The sequence below is a fragment of the Notolepis coatsorum genome (genome assembly GCF_963971535.1).
Source record: "Notolepis coatsorum genome assembly, chromosome: 2".
In the NCBI taxonomy this organism is placed as follows: Eukaryota; Metazoa; Chordata; class Actinopteri; order Aulopiformes; family Paralepididae; genus Notolepis; species Notolepis coatsorum.
Genome location: NC_140166.1, coordinates 44,346,649 through 44,363,469, shown reverse-complemented (window position 1 = coordinate 44,363,469; position 16,821 = coordinate 44,346,649). Strand labels below are relative to the sequence as shown.

Here is a 16,821-nt window from a genome sequence, read left to right as displayed (position 1 = left end):
TCACAGGAATTGTGTAAAATTGCCCAAATAGTGAAAGGAATATCAAAACACGGGACCTTTAAAACACACTGTGGGAAACACCACATCACTCCTCTTAAACCTAGAGTTCCCACTTCCCACACGTTTTGGCTTTTGCATGACCGTTTCACTGCGCAATTTAAATTACCTATATTTGTCAACGTCTATGTTCATTCCACCGATGACATTTTATTGTCGAGATGTTATCTGGGTTATTATTCCTTCAAAAGATAACTAGATCTACCAGCAGCCAAGTATAATTCATGAAGGAATTGTTTAATTCATGGGGTTGAATAATTTTCACTAACTTTTCCAGGCCTGGAAAACAGGGCTGGGCAATTAATCAAATTGTATTTTCCAATTACGGTTTTGGCTTCCAACGATTGAGCAAGACAATCAACGTTTAGCCAGGTCATGTTTTTGTTTTCCAGTTGAATCATATTTAAAGTTAACAGGAAATCATATGTTGAAAAGAGGGTTTTTATTAAGTAGTTGTATCAACGTTTAGCTAGGTCATGTTTTTGTTTTCCAGTTGAATCATATTTAAAGTTAACAGGAAATCATATGTTGAAAAGAGGGTTTTTATTAAGTAGTTGTATCAACGTTTAGCTAGGTCATGTTTTGTTTTCCCAGTTGAATTATATTTAAAGTTAACAGGAAATCATATGTTGAAAAGAGGGTTTTTATTAAATAGTTGTGATCTCAATATTGACAAAATAATTGCCATAATTGAGCAGTCCTACTGGAAAACACACACTTCTCATATCCTCTTCCACATTTCCCACGACGGTAGGAGACCCGAACACAGAGTGAACTCACCCTTTGTCTTTAGCGTGGACGTCAGCCCCGTGGTGGAGCAGGTACTCCACCACAGCCACGCGGTTGTAGCCCGCCGCGAAGTGGAGCGGGGTGGAGTGACGGCCCTCCAGGTCGCGGCAGTTCACGTTCTGAGGGGTGCACAGTTGCTGGAGAGACAAAAACGCACACAAATTGAAACAACTGTAACTAGCTAAACATCATTCCATTCATTAAAAAGATGCTGCGTGACTGCAGCTTGACGAGGTGAGAGGTTTAGTATTATTCTGAAAAGATGTTGTGTGACGCCAGCTTGACGAGGTGAGAGGTTTAGTATTATTCTGAAGAGATGTGTGACTGCAGCTTGAGGTGAGAGGTTTCGTATTATTCTGAAGAGATGTTGCGTGACGCCAGCTTGACGAGGTGAGAGGTTTCGTATTATTCTGAAGAGATGTTGTGTGCCCGCCAGCTTGACGAGGTGAGAGGTTTAGTATTATTCTGAAGAGATGTTGTGTGACTGCAGCTTGATGAGGTGAGAGGTTTAGTATTATTCTGAAAAGATGTGTGACTGCAGCTTGAGGCGAGAGGTTTCGTATTATTCTGTAAAGATGTTGTGTGACTGCAGCTTGAGGTGAGAGGTTTAGTATTATTCTGAAGAGATGTTGTGCGACTGCAGCTTGAGGTGAGAGGTTTCGTATTATTCTGAAGAGATGTTGTGCGACTGCAGCTTGAGGTGAGAGGTTTAGTATTATTCTGTAAAGATGTTGTGCGACTGCAGCTTGAGGTGAGAGGTTTCGTATTATTCTGAAGAGATGTTGCGTGACGCCAGCTTGACGAGGTGAGAGGTTTAGTATTATTCTGAAAAGATGTTGCGTGACGCCAGCTTGACGAGGTGAGAGGTTTAGTATTATTCTGAAAAGATGTTGCGTGACTGCAGCTTGACGTGGTGAGAAGTGTAGTATTATTCTGACCTGCACCGTGTCCAGATCGCCAGCTTTGGCAGCTTCCAGGAAGCGGTAGTCCACATCAGAGTTCCGGGTGGGAACATTTTCTAAATCAAAAAAAGAAAGCATCACCAATTGACCTACCATTAATAACAAACCCATGGCTCAATAATAATGGCTCAATACCAACTTAAAGTTATTCCTCTTTAAATCAAAGCCTGGTTTTTACCATTGAGGATCTGCTGCACGGCCTCGTTGCCCATCTGGGAGGCGGTGAAGCCCTGCAGGGAGACGATGGAGGGGTCGGCCCCGTAGCTCAGCAGCAGCCGGCAGGTCTGGATGTGGCCCGCGAGGGCGGCTCTGTGGAGCGCCGTCTGGCCCAGGGTGTCCACCGCGTTCACCTGAGGACGAGACACGACGCCGGTCAGTCTACACTAGGGACGTTTCAGAAGAGACACAGCGACGTAGGGCCGGGCGATTCTTGCTAAAATGTGAATCACGATTTTTCTCTCTTAAGAATTGAGATGACGATTCTCTCACACAATTCTTATTTTTTCAATAAAATCATTTATTGCACTCTCTTAAACAGACAACGTGCTTGACTTAAACTTAAAAGTCTCTTGTAACATACACAATAACTCAAGTCAGAATCGTCATCATTTTAAAAAAGTAAAGTAAAAAGTTTAAAAAAAAAACGTAAAAAAAGAAAATTGTCATAATTTAGAAATGAGATTGCATAGGTCTATGAATCGAGATCGCGATTTTTTTCCCCAATTAATTGACCAGCCCTACATCGACGGTCAGTCTACACTAGGGACGTTTCAGAAGAGAGACGCGTCGACTGTCAGTCTGCACTAGGGACGTTTCAGAAAAGAGACTCATCGACGCATTCTCATTTCCTCTTTTGCGTCACGTGGGGTTATACAAGGTTTTTAATGACCTGGCTGGAAGTTTGAAAGAGATAATAAACAACTTCCGAATTTGAAAGTCGATCGTGAAAGCTCAATGAAATGATGTAGATGAAAAACTAGCATCACTTCACTGAGCTGTAATTAACACAACACGTGGATTCAGTGTCCTATGATGACATCACGGGGAGGAGATATGCAAACTCATTAACTCTAAATAACTGTGCGCTTGGCCCCTTTAAGAACATCCAGGTGGTGTGAACCTCTGACCTTCGCTCCATGCTTTTGCAGCACCTCCAGGATGTCGTTGTGAGCCCTCTCTGCTGCGACATGCAGGGCAGTCATGAAGCTACAGAAGAAATGAGAAAAAAAAAAAAAAAAAAAAAAAAAAAACACAAATCAAATCACTACCACGGAAACCGGCGACTAGAATAGACACGATTGACGGGTGAGCCGCTGTGTTTGGGGGGGGGAGCTCTTACTCCTTGTTCTTCTCGTTGATGTTGGCACCTTTACGTAGCAGCAGCTCAGTGACCTGCTTCCTCTTGGGGTGCGGCGAGGCCACGGCACAGTGCTGCAACACAGATCAGTTCAGTCAGACTACGCTGCCCTGTCGAGGCTAACCGCAGTAACTTCCAAACAGTGAAACTGAGAAAAATGGCTTTCAAGTTTTTTGACTTGCCATCCAAAATGTGTTATAGGTAGATAGATGATAGTACCCAGATTTATGAAGTAATCTTTAGGCATACTGCAAAAATATGACGTAATTATTTTAATTAACCCCAAAAAATCAGATACTGCACTCTGCTGCACGATTTCCTTAAATAATTATACAGGTAATGTACAGGCAAAGTGCAGTAACTTCAAATACAATGTTGTTTTCCCTCCAGCTTTCATAACTTAACCTAGCCATTTTATTTGGATCATCATCATTCCAATATATTCAGGTGTTAAATTTCATTTTCAAAATGGCTAGGTTAAGTTATGAAAGAAATTAACAATAACAATCACTTATTACCTCAAATTTCTCAAGAGAAGTTGATCTGAAATATTTGAGGGAATTTCCTTTGGAAAAACCAAATGTTTTTGGTTTGATGTCACACTTTACATTACCGCACAGTTCAACGAGATCAACTTGATTTGCATAACCTGTGATTTCAAATACGGGACAAGATTCATGATATTAAATCGATAGTAGGGATGTCCGATATTATCGGCCTACCGATATTATCGGCCGATATCGGCATTAAAATGTGATTTCGGAAAATATCGGTATCGGTTAAAAAAAAATATATATAACCTTTATTTACCCAGGCAAGCAAGTAAGAACAAATTCTGATTTTATTTATTGTCAAAAGTATGCATAATGTTGTGTTAATTCCACAACAAGAGATATGTAATGTTAATTACCTGAAATTATTCAATTTGGGGGGGGGGGGGGGGCACCCTACATATATCGGTATCGGTTGATATCGGTATCGGAAATTAAGAGTTGGACAATATCGGTATATGTAAAAAAGCCAATATCGAGCATCCCTGATCGATAGAGAAGAAGTCCTCCTGATTATCGAGATATAAATCTGCCATATCACTTACCAAATTTAAAATGATCTCTTTTTCAGAATTCTCTTGAATTCTTCTTTAACCCTTTCACTACCAAATGGTTAACCCTTTCACTGCGACAATACAGAAGGTTAACCCTTTCACAACCACACTACATAATGTTAACCCTTTCACAATCACACTAGACGGGTTAACCTTCTGTAGTGTGGTAGTGAAAGGGTTAAAAACCACACATGTGGTTCCATTATCAACATTAGGTTTACAACAAAGCCATGGCACTGACCAGAGCGGTCTCGTTGGTCTGGGGGTGTTTGAAGCTGATGATCTCCAGCGCCAGGGTCTTCTTCACTTTGGCCATGTCAGCCTCGCGGGCTGCCTGGAGCAGAGAGTGACCTTTGAACTCATCTACAAGTCAGGGAGTAGAAAAGACGAGGGGAAACCATCAACAGGAATGCCATAGATAGAAAGTATGACCGCCCCCCCCCCCCCCCCCCCCAGTCATGTTGTTGTTTCAGTCAGTGTCCGATGGTGTTCATTAGGAGTGTGATATACTGTATATAGATATATACAGTATATATAGTCCGTCACACTGTCCATGTTGTCCAGTTGTCATAGACATTACGCGTCTGTTATGGTGTAGAACATTGTGGGCGGTCACCTGTATGTTCTGTTCATCTGGTGAATAGCATTTCTGATTCAGATTCTTGTGCATTTTGCATGCGTTTTGTTCCTCTTGCATTTAACCTCTTACCCCTGTAAGAGGTTAGTGAACATTTTTCACTTTTGGTCAATGTTAGCATGGTGTTATTCACCGTCAAAGATGGAAAACGAATAATAATAATTTATATTCTCCTTTGGTTCATTACAATTTACTCAAGCATAGTAACAGACACAATATTTCTGACACTGGGAATACATTCCCTGAGGTCCATAGATGTCCCTAGATACCTAAAAGAACATGCAAATGGACCTTGTAGAAGTGGAGCAATATTCCATTTACTTGGGTATGTACTTTTAGGCGAATATTCTGAAAATATGGCTAGGGCTTAAGAGGTTAATATGTTTGTCCCTTGCCCTCTTCTTGACTTGTTTAAAGAAGACGTGTCCGGCCCATGGGGACATTAACGTGGGGCCTTAACACTTGTGCCAGCCGCGAGAAATCTCGTAATTTCATGCCATGCGTTGAGTGCCAACGACGAGAAATCTCGTTATTTAATCGTTATTTTTTTTTATTAGCGATTTCCATTAATTCTTCATCAATCTAGCCTCACGTTACCATTGGGGATCTCTCTGAGCCCGAACAGGGAAAATACCGCCCCCTATCGTCTCTCCGGATGGTATTGCACCCATTGGATTGGACTGAATGAAATGGATGGGAAAAAAAGATTCCGGAATCCACATTTTACTTATCAGGCATGTAACCCGAGCCGATTGCATTCATTGCCGAGCCACAGAACAGCGTGGAATATGTGTTTCCAGTACCCAGCGTTGGATCAATAAACTCGATCGATATTTGGAATGGCGATCAGGAATTGGAATAATCTTTTTGGAGAACATCTGATCTGAGGTAAGGAATCTATTTGACCAGTCTTGGGATAATCAGTTTTTTTTCACCTATATCTCAGCGTGTCCCATAGTGTGTGTGTGTGCTGATCAGGAAATGGATAATCGATTTTTCAGCCCGCTTCTCTAGCGTGCATAAGTACACATATACTATCGATAATCTACCGTTTATTTGAAAACTATTCATAAATAGGCAGAAAAATTACAACGTGTTTTGTGTATTCCACTAAAGGGCGATTCCTGCAGAATCACCTTTTTTCTGTAAGTTTCCAAAAACGAGCGTTTTTCAAAATGGTATAAAACGGAAATTTACTGATTAAAAAACAATCTGTTTCGACAATGTTGACTGCAAACAAGTCATTGATAAGCGACGGGCGTATTAGACACATAGCCATAAGTTAAGATATAGTAGATATAGTTTATGCGTTCGCAAATGTGCTCGCCCTCCCATTGACTACAGAGCTGGCACTCAAGCTCTAAATCGTGCGCCCCCTGCTGGCACTCAAAAGTGTTTGTAGCCGTGTGTGGATGTGGATAAATTATTCAATAGTGTGTGTGTGTGTTTGGGCTGTCGATTGCCCCCAAGAATATAATTAGAGAAATGTCTAATGAATTTTTAATATTCATGATAAAATCTACATATGATTACTACATCAAAGCAGGCGTAGAATTGTTACAATTAACAAGTTAAGTGTTGAATTGGCTATTATGGGTAGCATAATTAGGCATTGGGCTGTGCTCTAACATTTGTTCATTGCATGCCCATTTTTCCAAAAAATCTCAAAAAGTGATGCATTTTTACATCAGGAGTTTACCTCATCAATAATGTTTTTTATTATTTATTTATTTATTAATATAAATAAATACATTTACATTTGACTGGCAGTTTTTGGTAGTAAAATTCATGTATTATTTTCAAATGAGAGAAATGTGTGTGTGAATGAACGCTCACAGGTGAGCCTCTCCTTCAGCTCCGGGGTGGGGGCCATGTCCACGGCACTCTTGCTGTGACAGTTGAGCAGGGTGGGGTCGGCCCCGTGGCTCAGCAGCAGGGAGCACACCTCAACACGGTTCTTAGACGCCGCCTCGTGCAGAGGGGTGAACTGCCACAGGTCCATGGCGTTCACACAAGCTCCGTGCTAAAAGAGGTCAGAGGGGGCAGGGGTTAGGAGATCAAGGGTGTGGCTTGGGGTCTGCGACAATCGTTTGATATTAAGTAGGGCTATCAAAATATATGCTTTAACTTTGGAGATTAATTAAAATGATTTAAAGCATTAAAATAAATTAATCTAGATTAATCTATGGAGTGAAAAATCATCAATCTTAGCGCCGCGGATATAAGAAAGAGGTCTAGCCGAGTCAATGTTGATGGTTTTGTTGAACATTTGTATTTCACAGGAGAGAAACTGTATTCAAAGAAAGCTATTAAAATAGTGTTTGAATCTAAATATGCTTTCTTTGTGTTGATTTTACATTAATTCTATGATTTTACTCAAGTAAATATCTGTTACAAGCTTCGGTCTTAACACTTTGACTGCCTAAAAACGATTTACAACGTCTTTGCTGGCGATGCTAAAGTTGCCGGGGGACGCTGTACGTCGTCTTTATATCAATATTTCAAAAATCTGCGATCTGATCCATAATGTCCCTCCGCTGGCCTGAGAACCACCAGCAGGACCCACTGAGCTCTCTGGTGGTTCAGGAGCGCCATCTGGTGGCCGATCGCGCAACCGCTTAACAGGAAGCACAGTGGAGGTTGTGCTAGATGTCCGTATTGCTTCCGGCCACTCGGGATAGGTTCCGGCACTCTAGCTCGTCACACTAAATAGCGATCGATTGCCAATAACTCGATAAACAACATGATTTGGACGTATATACCATTATACAAGCTGGAGATGGACCGGGTAATAATATATCCCATAATGATAAAATTTCTACTCGACGATGATCGCCCAACGGCGCGCGGACACTGGGGTGAGTTTCAGCGTGTAACGTTACCGTCTTCGATAATAACTGATATTATCAACATTTGACCCACATTAGATGATTGGTATAACGCTGCCCACGGAATTATAAACGCCCCCTCGCCCATCCGGTCAACATCAGATGACGTGTAGTAACTTCTAGAAGTACGTCTAGTTGGAATTTTTTATATCGCGCGGATTGCCATCAAACTGTATTTCATCATCAATATAATGCATTTGGGGCTATATATCACGTTCTGGAGAAAGCTGCAGAAAGAGATGAAAACATACTTATACATTAGACCATACTTTACTATGAATATGTGAATGAAAAAGTTTAACGTTGCTACACAATGAACAATACATATAGGACTTTGAATGGGCCCTAATAATGGCAATGTAGCAATAGAATTTAAAAAGTTATAGCCCTGCAAAGAAGGGGACTTTCTCCATAGACAAATAGCGCTGGCAATCTATGGTATATCATTAATTTAACCCATGGCAGCCAAAGTGTTAAGTAGAAAAATGCTATTTTTAATCTAGATTAATTACAGAAAATTGTGAGATTAATTAATTAATTTTTTTTATCTATTGACAGCACTAATATTAAGATAATTTCTTGTAGAACTGTGTTTTCAATGAAGACCTTGTTGTGTTTTCAATTATTGATTATAAAAACGGGTAGCTCAAATCAAGCGATCCGATTGGTTCATATCTGTGGTATAATAACTGTATACCACGGCTATGACGTCTAATTCCTCTGCGTAATTCAGTATCACTCTGTGTCTGGAACAAAGCTAGCCGACTGGTTTGTTAGGGTAAAGTTAACAAACATCTACAGTGCACCTCTGTGGGGCTATTCCAACGAGCTAACTGGTTAACCCTTTCACTACCACACGACAAAGTGTTAACCATTTCACTACCACACTACAGAAGGTTAACCCTTTCACTACCACACTACAGACGGTGAACCGTCTGTAGTGTGGTAGTGAAAGTTTAACCTTATGTAGTGTGGTGGTTAAAGAGCTAGTGCTAAATGCCTGCAGGAGGGATCTGCTGGAACGGAATACAAGACACCAGAGGGATTTATGAATGGTTGTAATAATAACAGGATGTAATGCAGGAATGCTAAATTAGCGTGGTTAGCCGTCTGGTAAGTTTGTCTGTTGGGCTGCTAAGGTTAGCTAGCAAGTCTAACCAGTTAACGTTGGGTCATTGGGCTATTTTAGGTCTTAGGATGTACATGTTCAACCATTTATTGGCACGTGTTGCTGCGCAGTACATCCAAAGAAGGGAAGTGACTTCCACTTCATGGGGTCTAGAAAAAGAAAGGGGAGGTGCACGCCTGTCCCTAGAGCTGCCGCGATTACCGCATTACCGCGGTATCGCTGTTACATCACGGCCACCGCAGAGTAGGCTGAATACCGCGTCACCGCTGTTTTTTATAATAATAATAATAAATTACCCTCCTCTCGTTGGGCTTGCGGCTCTGCAGATATACCCTACTCTATCGAGGTTCCAAGCGACCCTATTGGGTACCAGAAAAGTCACGTGAAACATTGCAGACCACTGATTGGTCAGAAGAGACGCGTCACACGTTTTTTACGTCCTGAATGTCAGGTCATCACAACACGGCTAATAACGTTAGCTTTAACTCTCCGCCGGAGTGGACTACCATCGCTCTTCAGGAGTACTAAACGAGACATAATGATTTTACTGTCTGCAACGAATGTTATAATAAAAGCCCTTCGTTCTATACACTTGTCTGATTGAAAACTTTATTAACAGACCGCAGAATGGGACAACTCAGCACGCTCTGAGCAAAGAAAGGAACTGAGATATGAATAGAGTATTGCTTGCCTTGTTATGGTCCGGTAAATACGCTGATGTTATTGAACGTATAACTATATAATGTTAATGCCACAAAACGAATGCCTTTATTATAAAGTAGTAACTTTATAGTAATAATAATAAGAAAGGGTCGGGGGGGTTAGGGGTAACCACCCCTGCCCGCGACACCGAGTGAACGGCGCACGACCATAGGGGAAACTTCGAATCCGTGTTTCACTTTCAATAACTAATGCGTGCTTGCCGAATCCCAAACAATATTCATGCTGCAAAGTCATCCTCTAAAGATAGACATTTAGACTAGAGGCAGGCTATATGCTATAAAGAGTAGACTACTACTAAAAAAAAAATGCATTCAAACTTTTTTTTTTTATTTTTTTTGTGCGCGTGCGGTAATAACCGCGCGGTAGGAAATATTTTGCAAATTAGTGCGGTAAGGAAAACATCAATACCGCGGCAGCTCTACCTGTCCCTCACCTTGAGCAGGAGCTCCGTGACCTCAAAGTGACCGTAGGAGCAGGCGTTGTGAAGAGGAACCAAGCCACTGCGGGGGGGATGACACAAGGCAGGTTAGAAGCATGAGCTGCATTTATTATGACACATTGAATATTGATGATCCCCCAGTATAAGTTCTGGGGCTCGAGCCTCAAAAAGGCCTTGAAAGCGTGGGTGCTTTCAACAGGAGTCCAGGGCTCCCACAGACATTGCAAAAATAAATCCAATCCAATATTTATGGCTTAAAACCAATTTCCGACAATTTAGATTAAAAAAAAAAAAAAAAAAAGCAATGTCTTAATTCAGATTTTTTTTTAAATCATGGATGAACAAAACTTTCAAATGCGAATGGTCGATTTGAATTCCAATGACTTTTTAAGCACCTTGTTAAAAAAAATTGGCTGTTTCAAAAGGAATTCCAGGCCTTGACCTTTTTGTGTGTTGTCAAAAACAAAGCACTTTAAGCACTTCAAGGACCTTGTGCGAAGCCTGAATACTGATGATCCCCCACTAGTATACGCTCTGGGGCTCGAGCCTCAAAAGGCATCGGGTGCCTTCAGCCGGAGTCTCACCCCTTGTCCTTGGCGTGGACGTCGGCGCCGTGCTGCAGCAGGAGCTGAACGATGCGCACACGGTTGTACCCGGCAGCCAGGTGCAGAGGGGTGGACTGAAAAGAGAGGGACGGTCGTGAGGACACACAGACACGGGCCTTGGGAGAGAAGACACGGGATGGGGGGGAGGGAGTGAGCAGCTGATTAGGCTCAGAAGCGGTGTGTGCTGCACGCGGGGGGGGGGCTCTGTGTGAGTTGCGGTTTGAATGGCAGGATGATGATGCAATGTAGTTATGATTCGGGGGGGGGGGGGGGGGCAGATCCGTCGGCTGTCATTATTGTGCCTGACCTGTGTAAATGACAACTGTACTGTGCAAAATGTCAACCTCAAAACCTTGTATTTACAAGGAATGGGAAATAAAAAGAAGTGAATATTGTACGGTTAAAATGAGTATTCCATTAATACAATTTATGATACCAATAAACAAACAAAGAAAAAACTTAAAAAAGGGGGCACTTCACCAAAAATCAATGCAGTTTTATTTTGCACATAATCTTAAAACACATCCAAAAACTATTTTGCACACATCAATTTAGTTCGACAGTTATTGAGACTAAACACGTTTGGATATGGGGACACTGAATCCTTGTGTTGTGTCTGTGAAATTATGTAGATGAAAAAATAGCAATGCCTCGTCTTTTAGGGACTGCTACCTTATTACATCGAGCTGTAATTAACACAACACAAGAATTAAGTGTCCCTGATGACACCACTGGTGGCCATATTCAAACAAATTCACTCTCAATAACTGTCAAACTAAATGTATGTGTGCAAAACGTTTTTTTTAATGCATTATTATGTGCACAATGAATCAGTATTGTTTTTTTGGTGAAGCGCTTGCCCCTTTAATTCCAAAAGGCTATGTAGGAAGTAAGTGTGTTTTAGTGTCCGTCTGTCTGTGCAAGCCATCTAAATGTCCCGTGGCTCCAGCTCAGCCAAACAAAGCAATGTTAGTTTAAGCAAAGCTGTGGAACAGATTACAGTTGTACTCATTCTCTACTCCAGACATAAGAGTCGAGCTGAAAGCGTAGCTCACAATCAAAAGAGCAACAAACATTCATTTTCTACGGTCCCATGCACTTGTATCAAACACAAAATCAGAAATAAGACCACGGTATTAAAACTTAAAAGGCATACCGACAGCATCTGCATCTTGGGACAGTGTGCAAGGAAAAATCAGGCCAGCGTCATTCAAGTCTCAAGATGATGAGAGCAATCACAAGGCGACACACGCTCATAACCACGGATGATGACGGCACAGCGATATGACGAGCAGCGGTGAAATGATTCCGTTCGTTATGTTTTTCTTTATTGTTGAAATACCAACCGATCAAAACAGAGAGTGTGAGAGAGGTGGACACACATTTCACAAAGACAACACATACGACAAAAACTGTTGGGCAAAATGCAAGGGCAGGCCTTCAGTCATGCATGAGTGATCATCAAATACGTGTCAAATAATAAACTAAAAAAAGATCAGATAGGTGATTTGAGAGCAAGTGATGTTGAAAGACTGGCGGAGGTGTGAGAGTTGAAGAGGGTGCAGGGAGAGGGAGGCACTGAGCAGGCAAGGAGGAATTTTGAGCTCCTCTCCAATTCTAAAAAAGGTGAAGGTCGTCACCACAACACCAACCCAACTCCCGACGCACTCACTGTGCACGTGTCCACTCGCACTGCGCACGCGCTCTCCCTCTCTCTCTCTCAAACACACACACACACAAGCACGCTTACTAACACACACACACACACACACACAAGCATCGGGGTGGGATAGATGACAGTGACCCGTACACCCAGGTCCAATGATGTGCAATTACAAGTGAAAGCCAGCTTATTGGTCAAATAAAAAAAATGGATTAAAAGAAAAAAATCACAACAGTGCACCAATCAAGTGGCTGTTATCAAGGTCGACTTACCAGCATTTTTTGGGATGTTGACTGATCGACAAATGTTGCCAGAGTCACACAGAAAACAAAATGAAACAAAATAAATTACAAAATGATACCATTTCCTTTTTAAACCACAAATTCTGTCCACCCTCAATGAAACACAGGCCTACTTATACAGTCCAATCTGTCAGCATAGTCTATATTCAAAGTGGCACCAGGGTACAGTGAGTAACAAGATTGGGGTTAATGTGACTTTTCATTCACCAGGTTGTCTGTAGCATTCTGAAAGACAAGGACTCCATAGTGTTGCCCAGCCAGGTCTGGAGGTGCAGGGCGTGCTCTGACACTGACCCCGATCTGCCTCCCTCCGCACAGCGGCTTAGTTCATGCAAATTCAAAATATGCTACAAAACAGAGGGTGGGGATGGAAATCCAGTGTGAATACGAGGGAGAATTTTGCTTGGTAATTTATCATTTTTCAAAATGCCATGAAATAAGCCTTTGGGATCACATTTATCTAAAAAAAAGGACCTTGTTAGCCATTATGAATTAGTATCCAATGCAAAAATACAGATTATGCTAGCCGGTCCTATGAATATGCAATTAACGTCTCGTTGATGTTACTGAAAATGAAACGGCTAAATGCTGAAGCCTCTTTGGTATAACTCCTAGCTGATGGATAATGCATGGAGGGTGAAAAACAGTAGGAGTAAATAAAATAAAAACCAGGGCCAAAACGGGACGAAGGAATGAAATGCAAAGAGCAAAAGATAAATAATAACCTAAAACTACTCCAACGTTTGCTATGCAAAGCAGCAAAACACTGACATATGAGTCAAAAGGTGGTGCCGAGTGCACTCTAAAAAGCACAATACTGAGTGCACTCTAAAAAAGCACACCAGCCTTCTCCTCTCCAATCAATGAATCCACAAAGCCAAACACAAACAACACATCCCATTGCCTCCAAACACGGCTTACATTTTAAGGTGAATGTACTGAGGAGTCAAAATAAAAACATATAGTTCGTTTTCTACCCTGGCTGAGCTCTCAGTCCAAGATGGGCTTGTGTTTCTAAAATTATTTAAAAGATAATCGCTCTCAATCTGTCCATATCATGGAAAAGCAATTACAGTGGAGAAGAGAAACTGCCACTGCTGGAATGTCTGTTGGGCTGAAGCTAAATTATTTAAAGTAACGTAATCTATTCTGCAGTCATATCCTATTATTTGTCCTGTAAGCAACTGCAATCACACCGTAGACAAAATGAAAACAGGATCGGTTGTCTACTTCAGTTTACCAAGTTAACAAGGGATCTTCACACTATTTGACAACGACTAAAGTAAATGCATGGAAACGAGACTGCAGCAAATGAGGGTTTGCTGCCACTTCCAACAGAACTGATCCCTTTACTGCCCGTTATTATCATGATTTAACAACAGTTCACGTCCAGAGAGCAGAACGGTGCCTTCTCATGCTTTAATACAGTGAAAACAACTATGTTTTTTGGTGCTAATCCCAACGTTATAAACAAAAGAGGAAAACGAAACCAAAAAGAAATGAAAGTAAATGAAAATGCTGAATCCACACATATTAGGATTAATAATGCAGGTGAGATTGGAGGAACAGATTTCATGACAGAGGCTAAATGACATTAGAGATGGGTCCCCTGTGCCTGTAGCCTATATGGTGCAATCATTTACCCACGTTAAAGCAGTCCCAGATAAACCCCCCCCCCTAACCCTTTCACAACCACACTACAGAAGGTTAACCCTTTCACTACCACACTACAGACGGTTAACCGTCTGTAGTGTGGTAGTGAAAGGGTTAACCTTCTGTAGTGTGGTAGTGAAAGGGTTAATCCAATAGACAAGAAATCCTCTTCATAATGCACTGTAGGAACTAATCCGGCCACAAACAAGATAGTGTTTTAAACCCTCAAAAGGGTGTGACATCACACACATACTAGTCAGGAGCAGTCTTGGTATTTTTGGTCACATACAGTACAGTCCATATGAACAGTCAAAAACAGTTTTGCTCTTGTTTCGGCACCGGCCGGCACATTGGCTTTGTAATGGAACAATTTCAGTTCGTTTTTCCTGTCCAGTTTTACTATGGAAGTCAATTGAGAAATCAGATGGGAAGAAGAAAATAAAAAAAGTCACAGAAATTGCACATATCTGTACTTTCACTTATAGTGACATGAGGGTGATGCCATGGTTTATATTTTCTATGCACCGTCAGGGACTGGCCAAAACTACATATCCCATACTGTGTTTGAGTCCACACTACAGTACACTTAAAATCCTATTACATCCCATTAAAATGTTCTGAGGGGCATTGGTCAGGAAAGACAGAATAATTCTATATGACAGTCTGTGACCCTTAAGTGGTCATTAGTGAAATTATTCTCAGTTAGTTCTTGATTGCAAATAAAATATTCAATATTTAACATCATGTACAATTACTTTTGGTCCCCTATAATGGTGTATATACAATTTATTAAAAGGGCTATAATTCCTACACGGCTAGACGTTAACACCCTCAAACTCAAAGTCTGCACTTTAACCTCATAGTCATTGCTCCATTTCAAATCCAATGTGCTGGAGTAGAGCCAACACAACACAACATGTGTCACTGGACTCAGACTTACAGACTACACTGTATATCTGAGGCAAACAGAATGTGCAACATTACATAACATAGTGCTGGTCTATAGCAGATAGTGGCTATGGTCTTACCTTGCGGCCATCACTTGCGTGGCAGTTGACGTTTAATGGAGTCAGCAGTGCCATCAGCTTTTCTTCATTACCACTCCTGCAGCATTGCATGTTAAGAGGACACAAAGGAGATCGGCACATTAGGGATTCTTTACTAAAGTCAATGCGTTTACAAGTAGGTTAATATTCTCGTTCTCGTATTGCTTCTTTTGAATTGGTAAACAAATCATCCCAATTAGAACAGATGGGATAAGCTCATATAACAAGAGAAGAAAATAGAATACTGTAAAACTTAAATTAATAGCCCAGGCTTTTATTTGTGTCCATCATTGAATTTTACTTTAATTTCATTTGCACAAGACTCTTGCTCAGCAAAGATGGAAAACACCATCAAATTGTTTATTTAAACCAGTATGAATATTACCTGTATAAAATGAGGCTATTGAATCATGTATCAATTACGAATCATTCATTAGACATCACATCTAGCGCCAACCTCTCACACCGAGAGAGAAAGAGTGTGAGGAGTCAGGAGGAATGGAGTGATGTTTTTTTTTATAATCAAGAGTTTATAATAAAACACAGGATACTTTTTTATCATAAAACATATCTTGTGTTTTTGTTGTTCTCAGAAAGTGTCAGTCAGTTTTACAAATGACTAATAATGGTGAGTAAATGACAGTTATCATGCAGGTGTGCTGTATTTTTGTAGTTAGCTAACATTATGCATTAGCAAGCATTGTTGTGATAATGAGCAGCAGTGATAACTCTTGGATGATATGCTGTGTGTAGTCCATGTTGTACAGGTGACTGGTAGATGTGCATTTGTATTTCCGTACTGAGAGAGAGGGGGGAGGCTACATAAGTGGAGTGGCCAGTACGTAGTAAGTTGTACAACAAACTAAATGGGCTGGGGGGAGAGACATAATGGAGATATGTATCGCCGCTGAGTTTCCCGAGTTTTGTTCAGTACCAACTTATTATTGCAAATGATGAAAAGAAAAACAAAACGGCACCTGTAACAAAAAGAATATATATTAATTTAGACCTGGCTTCTAATTGAGAATGGCCTTAATTTGTCTAAACGTGCAGCTATACCCGGCCGGTAAAAGGGAACTCGTGTTAAATTGGGACTCTTGCTTTTAAATGAAGGTTTACATGATATAGCCAACTGTTCCGTCTTCCATACAAAACAGTAAACACACTGCTTCATTCTAGTCTCAGGTTTTATAATGCCTGCCCTGTAGGTTGGAAACAGCCCATCACCTGCCATGTAAGGCTAAACAATCAATTCATGCAGTATAGGCTAAGTTAAAAGCCATGTATGCAAAAGCCTCCACCAACAAGTTAATTTCCAGTCTGTATTCCTATGCTGTGTTTGAGAAAACTGTCGGATAAGATTGAGTCATTTTACAGCAGTTCGGTAGGAGTTATTTGAAGGCTTGTGATTTAATTTCCTAAAACAATTTCATTTCAAGTCATCATTCTCTCTCGAGTTGGGCTGT

General features: G+C 41.1%; 1 protein-coding gene across 2 annotated transcripts in view; it reads right to left on the bottom strand.

The window, feature by feature from the left end:
• Positions 1-16,821, bottom strand: part of LOC311223910 (poly [ADP-ribose] polymerase tankyrase-1-like) — a 45,898-nt gene that overhangs the window by 22,477 nt on the left and 6,600 nt on the right. Inside the window, exons 5-15 of one of the 2 annotated variants that reach the window (XM_084308673.1) lie at positions 15,338-15,413; positions 12,627-12,647; positions 10,671-10,765; positions 10,081-10,147; positions 6,744-6,930; positions 4,512-4,633; positions 3,148-3,239; positions 2,936-3,014; positions 1,987-2,158; positions 1,785-1,864; positions 838-983 (exon numbers count right to left, since the gene is read on the bottom strand). In XM_084308673.1, coding sequence (XP_084164799.1) covers positions 838-983; positions 1,785-1,864; positions 1,987-2,158; positions 2,936-3,014; positions 3,148-3,239; positions 4,512-4,633; positions 6,744-6,930; positions 10,081-10,147; positions 10,671-10,765; positions 12,627-12,647; positions 15,338-15,413 — 1,137 coding nt within the window. The remainder of the gene's footprint in view (positions 1-837; positions 984-1,784; positions 1,865-1,986; positions 2,159-2,935; positions 3,015-3,147; positions 3,240-4,511; positions 4,634-6,743; positions 6,931-10,080; positions 10,148-10,670; positions 10,766-12,626; positions 12,648-15,337; positions 15,414-16,821) is intronic. The other variant, XM_084308674.1, reaches the window with a different exon arrangement.